General features: G+C 38.0%; 1 protein-coding gene and 1 non-coding gene across 5 annotated transcripts in view; one reads left to right on the top strand and one right to left on the bottom strand.

Annotated features, from left to right (window-relative positions):
- Positions 1–2,736: 2,736 nt before the first annotated feature.
- snx16 (sorting nexin 16) overlaps positions 2,737–12,448 on the bottom strand; it is a 46,035-nt gene continuing 36,323 nt past the window's right edge. For all 4 annotated transcript variants that reach the window (XM_060824391.1, XM_060824392.1, XM_060824393.1 and 1 more), the window contains 3 exons: positions 8,705–8,841; positions 7,584–7,700; positions 2,737–4,201 (listed from right to left, as the gene is read on the bottom strand). In XM_060824391.1, coding sequence (XP_060680374.1) covers positions 4,096–4,201; positions 7,584–7,700; positions 8,705–8,841 — 360 coding nt within the window. In that variant the 3' untranslated portion in view covers positions 2,737–4,095. The remainder of the gene's footprint in view (positions 4,202–7,583; positions 7,701–8,704; positions 8,842–12,448) is intronic.
- Positions 6,758–6,830, top strand: trnar-ccu (transfer RNA arginine (anticodon CCU)). The gene has a single exon. It is a non-coding gene; the product is annotated as a tRNA-Arg (tRNA).

Genomic DNA, 12,448 nt, shown 5'->3' on the forward strand with positions numbered 1-12,448 from the left:
AGTGAATTATCATCTAACCATGGTATTTTTTGAATTTTGTTAATGGATACAAAACAAAAAACTTTGAGAAACATATTTGCTCAAAATTACTTATATTCTGTTTGCAAATGACAGTTATTCAATCATGCAAATAACCACTCCTTCTACATTAGGCAGTGACAGTAAATCTGCTCACAATTAGTCCATTTCCTTAATTAATAATATAAGCAGCTCAAAGTTGTCACAGTAAATGTACACAATGACCCAATGGAAGATGGAAAAATCCAGGTTGTCATTGGAAAGGAATCAATTCCCTTGCCCTCTCATTTTGGCCATGTTTCAAACATTTTCTTGTTGGTTGGATCTCAGAATATTAAGCTATAGCAATGGCTCTTAGCAACAGCCAACCTCTTGATCTTCCAATCTCACCATTATCAGATCTTCACCTATTGCATAAGCATAGCTTCAAATGCAGGCAGAGATTGGTACTCTGGAGGGGGATTCATCACAGTCTCAGTCTTGCTGTACTGCCGCTTGGATATTTCTCAGCAGACATCTTGTCATTTACTCAGTTTTGTGTCTGCCCCTAAAATGGAGATCTGCAAAGGAAGTATGCTGTTAAATTATTAGAGAGAGATGATATGACTGCTTTGCACTGGCAACTTAAAAATATTTCACTGCAGCTTTTGGTAATTGCATGATTTGAATAAGGACTGAGTATGCCAGTTCATTTTACTTTCAGTTTCTAACCAAACAACTCCACCATTAAAGAAGCAGAAACCTGATGCATGTTAAGTAAATTGAATTGTCATAATACAAAGGACAGCAAAAGGATTTTAAATTGGTCATTTGACTAGTTAATGGTAGGTTTTAAGATTTTTACAATTTTGGACAATTGAGCTCACTGATCTTGAAATCACAAATGACATCCTTGGACTTGGAACTGCAGGTTACACCAAATGACTTGATTTTCAGGCTCAAAAACACTGGCTGTTGCAATATGGAATAGACTGTTCCGAACCAGGATTTTATTATGGTAGTTTGCCGTTTTTATTTTATCCCTCGTTTTGTTTTTCTAGAATGAGAGTTTTGAACTTGGTTACAAACAGTAAATGTCCAAAAAAATTTAACTATTCCTGAAGATGAGTTGTAAAATTTCTTTGAAAATATTTTCAACGATTCTTCTTGTTTGCATGGCAACTAAATCCAACAGGACACAACATGATAAAAAGTATACTGATCAATACAATGTTTCACAAAATAGAAAAGAACTGACTCCATTACAATTACTTATGTCAAGTAATTGGGTGCAATATTAAGTGGCAATTACAAAAAAAACCTCCTCCAAACTACACTTGGGGTAAATTGTTGAATGGTAGCAAAAATAGCTGTGGTGAATGATTTCTTTTAAAAACTGCATTAAGCACTGCTTTTGTTGGCCTATTAAAGACAAACATGGCTGATAATTTAATTTTGAAAAATGCATAATTTTGAAATTTGCATATGAACCAGAACTTGTAGAATTCGACTTCAAAAGGACATAGACTGGTAAAATTGGGTGACAGGATATTGAATTTACAAACTGTAAATTCAAAGCCTGTACAGAATGTACAGTGATACTTTTTGCTGGAAGAATGACTAACAATACAAACTAAACAATCCAATTAGAGCTTAACAATGTGTTGCTGGAAAAGCGCAGGTCAGGCAGCATCAAAGGAGAAAGAGAATCGACGTTTTGGGCGTAAGTCCTTCTTCAGGAAGGGTTTATGTCCAAAACGTCGATTCTCCTTCTCCTTTGATGCTGCCTGACCTGCGCTTTTCCAGCAACACATTGTTAAGCTCTGATCCCCAGCATCTGCAGTCCTCATTTTCTCCTAAGGAATCCAACTTTAAAGGGAGATGATGTAAGTGCACAAATCATTTAAAGTGGTTAATAAGGCACTTGCAATACTGGATTTTAGTAAGAACCACAGTCTAAGAAGATTATGGTGAACCCTACATTCTACTGGTTTGGTATCAACTGGAGTATTGTATACAATTCTGGCCACCACATTTTGAGAACATTGTGAAGGCATTGGAAAAAGTGCTGAAATAGCTTCACGGATGAGGAATTTCAATTCACAGATCGATTGGAAAGGCCAGGGCTTTCTCTTTAGAGAAATTAAAAGGGGATTCAATACAAGTGTTTAATATCATGAGGGGTTGAGATGAAACAGATTACAAGTAACAGTTTTCACTGGCAGAAGAATCTAAATGAGTAAAGGTTTAAAGATGCACAGCAAAATTGTGATTGAAGGCCAGGCGTTTCTACTTAGAGTTAATTTACTAAACCTCCACATGTTAGAGATTAGGCTCCTTTCAAGTTTGACTAGCTAAAATCTTACTTGAAGTCTTCAGTTAACTGCAGCTCTACAAACTACATTTTGATCAGTAGTCTGCAGCTCTACATTTGGGATTTATGAAGTTCCTGCCAGATGCTTGAAATTTCTGTGCAGCCTAGCTTAAACATTAATAGCTGAGTTACAAGCACAGTTCACAACACGAGAAGAGTGTATTTAGGTTAAGTGATTTTCTATAATGGCAACTGGTTGGAGCCCTGTCACCTGAATAATCAATTCAAGAAGAAAATAGAGGTTATACTAATCAATCACATACTAAAGTGTATAAAAATAAAAGATGTCAAAATGTTCGGAGTACTGAATGACAAATGGAAAAAACTTTTTAAAAAAACAACTTTATTTAAAAACCATTTATCCACCAAATCACCCATGCAAATTAAAACCAATTAAAATTTTTCCCATTTCAGAATGTTTTTATGCAAATGTTCTTAGTGTGATGGGTTATCTCATGGTAATAAGCTATATTTTATATCATGCATAAAACCTACAGAAACATGGCACATCATACAGAAAAATGTGTATCCAGACCTGACAAAACATAAACTTCCAGTGGAAGATTACAGCATCCAATCTGTTAAATGTTCATCTTTCGGGTCTACAGAACACAATGTAAGTTACTAGCATAAATTAAAATATTCTTGATAGGAAATCAGGCAGTTCCAGTATAAATTCTCAAAAAATCTATTATCCAAACTTCATGACTCTCACTTGTCACACAAGCTCATAACAAATATGTGAATTAAAAATCATTGCATATTTTTTAAGTTCTAGAAAAACAAGGCACTTGAAGCAACTAAGACATGCAAGATTGAGAAACCAACATTAATCAAAATTAATTTGATTGTAACAATAAAAAGCAATTCAAACTAAAACACCTTTTGCCAATGAAACTTGACAAATTTAAATACACAGTCTGCATCATGAGTCAGTGTGTTTTGTCTAGTCACAACTTGGTAATAAATTGTAAATTACTGCAGAACAGCTATTTTTAAAAAATCAATTTAAAGAACAACCCACTAAGATCATGACTTTAGCTTGTTTGTAAAATTGACAAAATTAACAGGTTTATTTTGTTGTTGATCTAAACAAAATCTGTTTAACAGACAAATTTGAGGAACAAAACCAAATGAGATCAAGAGCTAATTTATCCTGCTTAAACAAAGCTCAATCACATTAATTGGAAGTGCGCTGATGCCCATTCAAACCACAGTTTCTTCAAAACAAAGTATACTTCCAATGTAATGTTTAAATGGTAAAGTTAGCTCCAAGAAAGATAGTTACATTTGAATAGTGAAAGGGCTATATCATGTTTGAATTTAGCTGTAAAACATTTTAGCCAAACTATTCGTGTATATATTTCAATTTAGAAGTTGAAAGCAGCTTGCAAAAAAATTGTACAAACAAAATTGAATGGCTCTGAAGAATTAATAGCCCAACTTATCTGTAATATTTTTGACCTCTACTTAAGCACTCAAACTCACAAAATTCAGAGCCTAGTAAAGCTGATTTACTAATAAAATCTACTTTATTGCTTCAAGCAAAAATATATTGATATATTTATCCATAGAAAGGCCAATTTTCTTGGCTACTTCACATACTAATTTTAGAAACCATATTGATTCATAGCTTTGAGCTGTATTCCAGCTACAGCTATTGTTGCGATATATTGCCAAGAATTATAGATCAACATTAACAAATGCTAATACTAAATGTTCTATCAGTTTTCTTCCGCAGCTTCTGCTTCTTCTACTGGTGAAGACGTTTCATTTACAGGGCTATTCCAAGAGGCTCCAGAGTGTTCTTTATCAGACTCCATTCCGGAGCTTGAAAATATTAAAATTAAATAAAATTGAAAGGGTTGCATTTATATTTTGTCTTCATTAAAATAAAATTGAAATCAAAAGCAACACAATTAAGCAAGAGAATTCTTTAAAAATTGGGGAAACCTGGTGAATTGAAATGGTGTTGATAATGGGAGTTAGAGCACTTAAAGTCAATACTCCTGTTTCTCACATGTACAGCCCTTACATCTGCAGCTGTATCTTTTCATGGATCTGCTTCAGGTTACATGTCAAGAACTTAAATGAGACTTGAATTAGTCCTAGTCTTAATACTTTTTAGAAAGTCAAAGAAGAAAAACTGTTTATGACAGGTGTCGAATCATAAGACAACTTTAGAGCTAAGAAGAATAGCGAGGTATCAAAGGGGAGGTGAAGAAGCATATTAGAGGAACAATGAGGATTACGAGAAAAAACTGGCACCTGCATAAAGGGAAATCCCAAAGTCTTCGACAGACACTATAAGAAGTAGAGGTACCAAAAAGAGGGAAATTATACATGGAGGTAATAGGTAAACGAAGATGGAGAGTAATGATGCTAGGTCGGAGAGGAGGGTGGAATGGATAGGTGGGAAGGGAAATGGACAGATAGGACAGTTCAAGAGGGCGGTACTGAGTTATATGGATTGGATCTTGGATAAGATGGGGCAAGGGAAACGAGGAAACTGGTGAAATCAACATTGATCCCGTGTGGTCGGAGGATCCCAAGGCGGAAGATGAAGTGTTCTTCCTCCAGACGTTGGGTGGGTAGAGTCTGGCAATGGAGGAGGCCCAGGACTTGCATGTCCTTGGTGCAGTGGAAGGAGGAGCTGAAGTGGTTGGCCACAGGGCAGTGGGGTTGATTGGTGCATGTCGAAGTGATGTTCTCTGAAACGTTCCACAAGTTGGCGCCCTGTCTCCCCATTGTAGAGGAGACCACATCAAGATCCAATGGACACAGTAGATGACGTGTTTGGAATTACAGGTAAATCTCTGTTTGATGTGGAAAATTCCTTTGGTGCCTTGGACGAAGGTGAGGGGAAATGTGTGGGTGTGGGTTTTGCACTTCTTGGGGTGGCAAGCGAAGGTGCCAGCACTGGAGGGTAGGTTGGTGAGGTATTTGGATCTAACAAGGGGTTCGCGGAGGAAATGGTCTCTGCAGAACGCAGATGGGTGGGAAGAGAAATATATCTCCAGTGGTGGGGTAAATTTATATGTGGCGGAGGATAATGCACTGTATCTGGATGCTGGAGGGATGGAAGATGAGGACAGGGACATTCTGTCCTTGTTGTGATTGGAGGAATAGGGTTCAAGGGCAGAGCTGCAGAAAGTGGAGGAGATGCGCTGGAGGGCATCACTGACCACGTGGGAGGGGAAATTGCAGTCCTTGCAGGAGGCCATCTGGGTAGAACCTCTCCAATCGCAGCAAGGACAGAACCCTTAACATTAAAAGACATTACCACTGTTGAAACCCACTAAAATATTTGAGGTGACCATTGACTGGAAGCTGGATTGGACTAGCCCCACATAAATTGTGGCTACAAGAGCAGGTCAGAGGTTTGGAAACAGAGATTGAGTAATTCATCTTTCATCACCCCGGAGTCTGTCACCTGGATGCGTGCAGTTCCAGCAACTCAAGAAGCTTGACACAAACCAGAACAAAGAAACTCACTTGATTGATAGGATATCCACAAACATTCACGCCCTCCACCACCAATTAACTGTAGTAGCAGTGGGTACCATTTATGAGGAACATTGTCCTTAGCACTTTTCAAACCTGTGGCCACTGCCATCTAACAGGACTGGACAGCAGGTACAGGGAAACATCACCACCTGCTAGCTCCTTTCCAAACCATTCACTGTCCTGACTTGGAAATATATTGTAGTTCTTATAACACTAATGGATGAAAATGCTTCAACTCTCTCTCTAACAGTTTTATGAGTGTACCTAGACCAGATGGAACACAGCAGTTCAAGAAGGCAGTTCATCACCACCTTTTCAAGGGCAAGTAGTGATAGGCAATAAATGCTGACCCAGCCAAAAAAACCCACATCCCTGAATGAACCGACAAAACAAAAGGTTTCAACCCACAAAAAAGAGCCGCATATACTTTTAGTCATAGGATTAGAAGCAAGAGGTAAAACAGGCACAGTATGTTAAAATAAAGTTAAGCTTGAAGTGGTAAGAACTTAAAGCCAACATTGTAGGTTTAAAAAGCCTAACATCTAAATGATGGGGATGTCTGGAAATTAACATCTGAGAACTCAGTTGGTAAACAACAATCTATTCAAATATTCAAGTCAAAGAGGGTACTTCCACCTTGATATACAATGGCCTACAAAAGCAACTGGAACCATTATTCAACCCAGGAAGAGTACAAATAAAAGGGAGAAGTGAAGGAAGCAGGACTGGCGAGATTAGAAAAGCATACAAAAGACGCCAAGAAAAAGACAAACAGCAAATATGGAGCATTATTACAAGTTGAAACAAAGTAAAAGAGAGAGATGGGCAAAGAAAGTGAAATGCTTTAAAGAAAAGCAGCTCCAGTGGCCTAATAGTGCAGCTCCAGTGGCCTAATGGATAAGGCACTGGCCTCCTAAGCCAGGGGTTGTGGGTTCAAGTCCCATCTGGGGTGTCTGACTCTTCCTTGTGTGTCCTTAATCTGCTTTGCCAACAACCGCTTATCTGCATTCAGTTGATGGGGTGGGTTGTTCCCTGTCGCCTTACGCAGCACTTTAGGGTGGCACGGTGGCACAGTGGTTAGCACTGCTGCCTCACAGCGCCAGGGACCTGGGTTCAATTCCCGCCTCAGGCGACTGACTGTGTGGAGTTTGCACGTTCTCCCTGTGTCTGTGTGGGTTCCCTCCGGGTGCTCCGGTTTCCTCCCACAGTCCAAAGATGTGCGGGTTAGGTGAATTGGCCATGCTAAATTGCCCGTAGTGTTAGGTAAGGGGTATATGTAGGGGTATGGGTGAGTTGCGCTTCGGCGGGTCGGTGTGGACTTGTTGGGCCGAAGGGCCTGTTTCCACACTGTAAGTAATCTAATCTAATCTTAAAAAAACTGATAAAGAGATGATAACGTATTAAAAAATTAAATTAAAAATTAAGTGAAAAATGTACATTGCTACATGTGCAGAAAATTAGAAATTACTGAAAGAAACAACTAATTGGCATTTGATCAGGAGTAAGCCATTTAACACCTCAAGCCTTTCTTCTATTCAGATACATGTACAAAAAGCAAATGTATAAAGTAACTAACACTGGACAAAATGTTCAGATCCAGTTTCTAGATTATAAGAAAAGTGAAGAAACTGGAGATGCACTTATTATAATCTTTAAAAACAGAGCATTCTTTTCCATGGTTTGATCTACATGGCTTCAAATCTACCTGTTATCCTCTATTACAGCTTGATCAGCTTCTACTGCAGAGGACTCAACTTCACCACTACATTCACTCTCCTGCCCAGAAGGTCTGCGTGTTTTCTCTTGTTCCAAGGACATTTCCCTACAAGATAATCAAGAATACAAAGCAACATTTTAATAATCATGAGACAGGGGAAAAATTAGAATACATAATCAGGTTTGAAATGTCCTGCCATTACTTATTACAACCTTCAAACTCATAATAAAAGCTGACATAATGGTCTTAAAAATTCTATAATAGCAGTTTTCTCTGATATTACCAGGCTGGACAAGGGCAGATTCAGCAGTGGTGAGATTTATGGTTGAACGACCTACCTAACATTCAACAACTAGACCAGAAAAGTTGCAGTTAGGCAGATTAGGGCATCAATAATCCTTAATCATTACATTTGTGAGTTTGAAATAAAGTTCTCAACATGCAATGCCAGAAAAAACATTTTTGCTGGTCTACTGGAGTATAAAATTCTACAATTCCTCACTGACCAGTATAACTCATATTTCACAAATGAACAATCTGACACTTCAGTGCACAAATCTATATTGTAATGTCCAAGGCAATGCTCATGAAATAACTCCAGGATGTTGGTAGACTATGTCCACACATCAGCTATTGTTAGCTTTGTTAATGTCTGAATTGCAGCATTTAAAAGTACCCAGGTTCTGTTTTGTAAAGATTTTTTTTAAGAAAAAGCATTTTGTTTAATGTTTTTCTTCCAACAGCCCAAGTGAATCATGTTCTAAAACTACCACCAAAGCTCCTTCTAAAACATTGCTGGAAAATATCAAGAACCACAAAACTATTTTCCACTAAGTTTCCTTCCAACCTTGCTGGACAGACTTCTGCCCATTGACTAACGAGGTCATGCATTAAATATCACATCCCCGCTGCAATTCTGAAACTGCACAGACATCTAAGAATTTCAAGTAAAGGACAACATTTGTGTATTTAATTGCATAGCTAAAAGTAACCACCAATTTTAGTTAAAAATAATTGACTTGATAAATCAGCCACCAAGTAGACAGAAGTGTTTAGGGTATTAACTTTAGATGTTGAAATAATTTTCACAAGTAGATCTCATTAAATACCTTATTCTACTTTCTAAAACTTCTATATGAAGACATTTTTCTTCCAGTAATTTCTTCAAAGCCTCAACTTCCTTTTGTTTTTCAGCAAGTTCCTTTTGTAGTCTGTAATTAGTTTCTTCCAATGTTTCACAGAAAGCCTGTGATGGAAAACCATTAATATATTTAACACACTTGTCTTTCATTGAGCTAAACTGTTCCATTGTACGACTATAAGACTATGCCTTAAAGATTTATAAATTGTGACACAAAATGTATTATAATTTCCATTGCAAATAAGGCATTATTATACAAATGAAAATACATATTGAAAATACACAACCGATCAACCAGCTTTCAAACTTACAGCACTGAGGAACTTCATTATACCATTACTGGTTAAACAGTGTGATGATATCAAGGCTTTAAGAGGTATATTTCGAGATTTTTTTTGATGAAGACGGGTTGAGACAGAGATGCTGAGCCTGCACAAAGCCTTGGGGCTTTTTTTTTGAAAAAAAAGGTTGGAACAGTAGAAGCAGCCTGAATGGGTGAGGTCAAGCTCCCACAGGACCCAGGATTTTTGGTTTTAGCATTCTGCAGTTGCTGAGGTCTTGAAATGGATATGGAAACTCCTATTCCTCTCTCTCTAACAGCTAAAAGTTGGATTTTTCTTCCTGCTGCTAGATTTGCATGTGAGACAATCCATTTAATGAATATGTCTTTGCTAAGGGTATGTTTTTGAGATGTTACTATATTGGAATAGTTGTGGTTAATATCCATCTTATTTTGTTAAGAATTTCAATAGAGTTACAGTTAAGCCAATTCTTTTCATTTTGCCTGTATCTTAATTATAGTGTATGAATAAAATGTGCTTTATTTCAAGCTGGTAATTTGACCTTGTTCATAACAACAAAAATTAAATAGAAGGAATAAAAATTATAATTTGAGGTTAAAGTAATCTAAATTAGCCAATCACTGCAGGAGAACAGCCTTACCTTGTAGCTTTTAAGTACTTATTGTTTATTCATTCATTCATGGGATGTGAATGTTACTGGTTGGACCAATATTTATTGCTCATTTCTATTTGCCCTTGAAAAAGGTGATGTTGATCTGCCTCTTGAACTCCTGTAATCTATTTGGTGTAAGTACTCCCACAATATGGTTAGGGATGGAAAGAGTTCCAGGATTTTGACTCTGACATCAAGGAAAAGGTGATACCTTTCTAAGTCAGGATAGTGAGTGGCTTGGAAATGGTGATTGCTCTCATGTACCTGCTGTCCTTGTCCTTCTAGATGATAGTGGTCATGGAATTAGAAGGTGATGAATTTCTGCAGTACATATTGTTGGTAGTAAATATTGCAACTACAGACCATCTTTGACCTGAATGGTGTCAAGCTTCATGTTATAAGGACTGCAAGTCGGGAGTATTCCATCACACTCTTGGCTTATGTCTTCCAGATTGTGGAAAGACCTTGGAGATTGAGGAGTCAAATTACTACTCCAAGATTCTGAGCCTCTGACTTGTTTTGGTCAGAGTATTTATGTGATTAGTTCTGGTTCAGCTTCTGGTCAACAGTAAACTCCAGGATGTTAATAGTGGGAGATGCGGTGATAGTGATATCATTGAATGTCAAGGAGTGATGATTAGATTTGTTTTTATTGGAAATGGTCATTACCTGGCATTTGTGTGGTGTGAATATTACTTGTTATTTGTCATTCTAAGCCAGGATATTGTCCAGCTCTTGTTGCATCTGGGCACAGATTGCTTCAGTGTGAAAATAATCATAATATTGTTGTGATTTTGCAATTAGATATTGCGCATCATTTCTTACTCCCCCACTGTATAAAAACTCAGGAAACTGCAACAGTTTGTTTTGAGTTGAACCTATAATTGAGTAGTCGCTTGATAGGAACTGGATAATCTTAAAACAACATTATCTTGCAAAAGTAGAACCAAAATGTATGCAGAGTACATATCCATAGCTGAGGGAAACTCTACGAGTAACTTAATCTACTTTATTCCCTATTCTTTGATATAGAGATTTGTTGAGCTCCTTGCATTACAGTCCTAACACCAAGCTGAATGCAAGTCAATTAAATTCAGAATGAACAGTCACATTTAGCAAAAGTGGGACAACTCGCATCTACCTAAGAAGCAAATGTAAAACAATTTATACATTAAACTGAACAGAATACATAACTTGTAGCAATCACCAATTATAAATAAAAGTGGAATCGTTGAATTGTTCAAATCTGGCACCAATTGGATAACAGTACTTAGGATATTGATCTTACAAGACAAAAAAATGCACAAGCAAATCTCATTAAATGCCTTCCTCTTACAAAAGTTTCTAAATTAAGACATTTTTCTTCCAGTAATCCATCTTAAAAGGTAGACCTTTCATCTTAAGGAGGGTTACTGGACCTGAAACATTAATTCTGATTTCTCTCTACAGATGCTGCCAGACCTGCTGAGCTTTTACAGCAATTTCTGTTTTGGTTTCAGATTTCCAGCATCTGCATTTCTTCCAGTTTTTTAGACCTTCCATCTTAAAAGGCAGACCTTATTCTTAAACTAGGAGACAGAGATTAAAAATAGGGGCCTCCCATAAGACCAAGATAAAAAGCATTTTCTTCCTCCAAGGGTCAAGTGTCTTTCAAATTGTCTTCTGTTTGTAATGGTGGAAGCAGAGTAATTAACTATTAATGAGAAGGTAGACTAATGCTTGGCTAACGAGGGAGTCAAGAAGGGTATAATGCATGGGCAGGAATATGGAATTGAGATCACTGTCACATTAGCCATGATCTGATAGTGCAGAACAGAGGTTTCAAATGCCCGCTCCTCTTAATTCATATGATCGTGGACCCCATGGGAGGGACCATCCTCCAGGCAATCACCCAATTAATTCCTCTCAGGATTTTCTCTTTTTGAGATCAAGTACCATTCTTCTAAATTTCAAGGTTTATATGCTCAAAGTGTTCAACATTTCTTCTTGAGAAAAGCATTCACATTTATTCATAAATAAGGAGACAGTATTCCCCATGAAGTCCCACTAATTTTACATTCTGTTCCCATTGCAATGAACCCTAACATTTCATGTACTTTCTGAATAGCTTGTTGTTCCTACATACCAAACTTGTCACTCATACCATGATACCCAGACTTCCTCATCCCAATGAATATTGCAATCGGACACCAAATTTGGTGGTCTTATGGACAGTGAAGGTTATCGAAGAGTACATTGGAATCTTGATCAACTCAGTGGCTGAGGAGTGGCAGATGGAATTTAATTGAGATAAATGAGAGATGTTTCATTTTGGAAAGACAAACCAGGGCAGGACTTACACAGTTAACATAGGGCCCTTACCTCCACACTCACTTCCCTCCAAGGCCCCAAGGGATCCTTCCATATCCGCCACAAGTTCACCTGTACCTCCACACACATCATCTATTGCATCCGCTGCACCCGATGTGGCCTCCTCTATATTGGTGAAACAGGCCGCTTACTTGCGGAACGCTTCAGAGAACACCTCCGGGCCGCCCGAACCAACCAACCCAATCACCCCGTGGCTCAACACTTTAACTCTCCCTCCCACTCCATCGAGGTCATGCAGGTACTTGGACTCCTCCACCGGCAGAACACAACAACACGACGGCTGGAGGAGGAGCGCCTCATCTTCCGCCTGGGAACCCTCCAACCACAAGGTATGAATTCAGATTTCTCCAGTTTCCTCATTTCCCCTCCCCCCACCTTGTCTCAGTCG

The sequence above is a fragment of the Hemiscyllium ocellatum genome, chromosome 4 (genome assembly GCF_020745735.1).
Source record: "Hemiscyllium ocellatum isolate sHemOce1 chromosome 4, sHemOce1.pat.X.cur, whole genome shotgun sequence".
In the NCBI taxonomy this organism is placed as follows: domain Eukaryota; kingdom Metazoa; phylum Chordata; class Chondrichthyes; order Orectolobiformes; family Hemiscylliidae; genus Hemiscyllium; species Hemiscyllium ocellatum.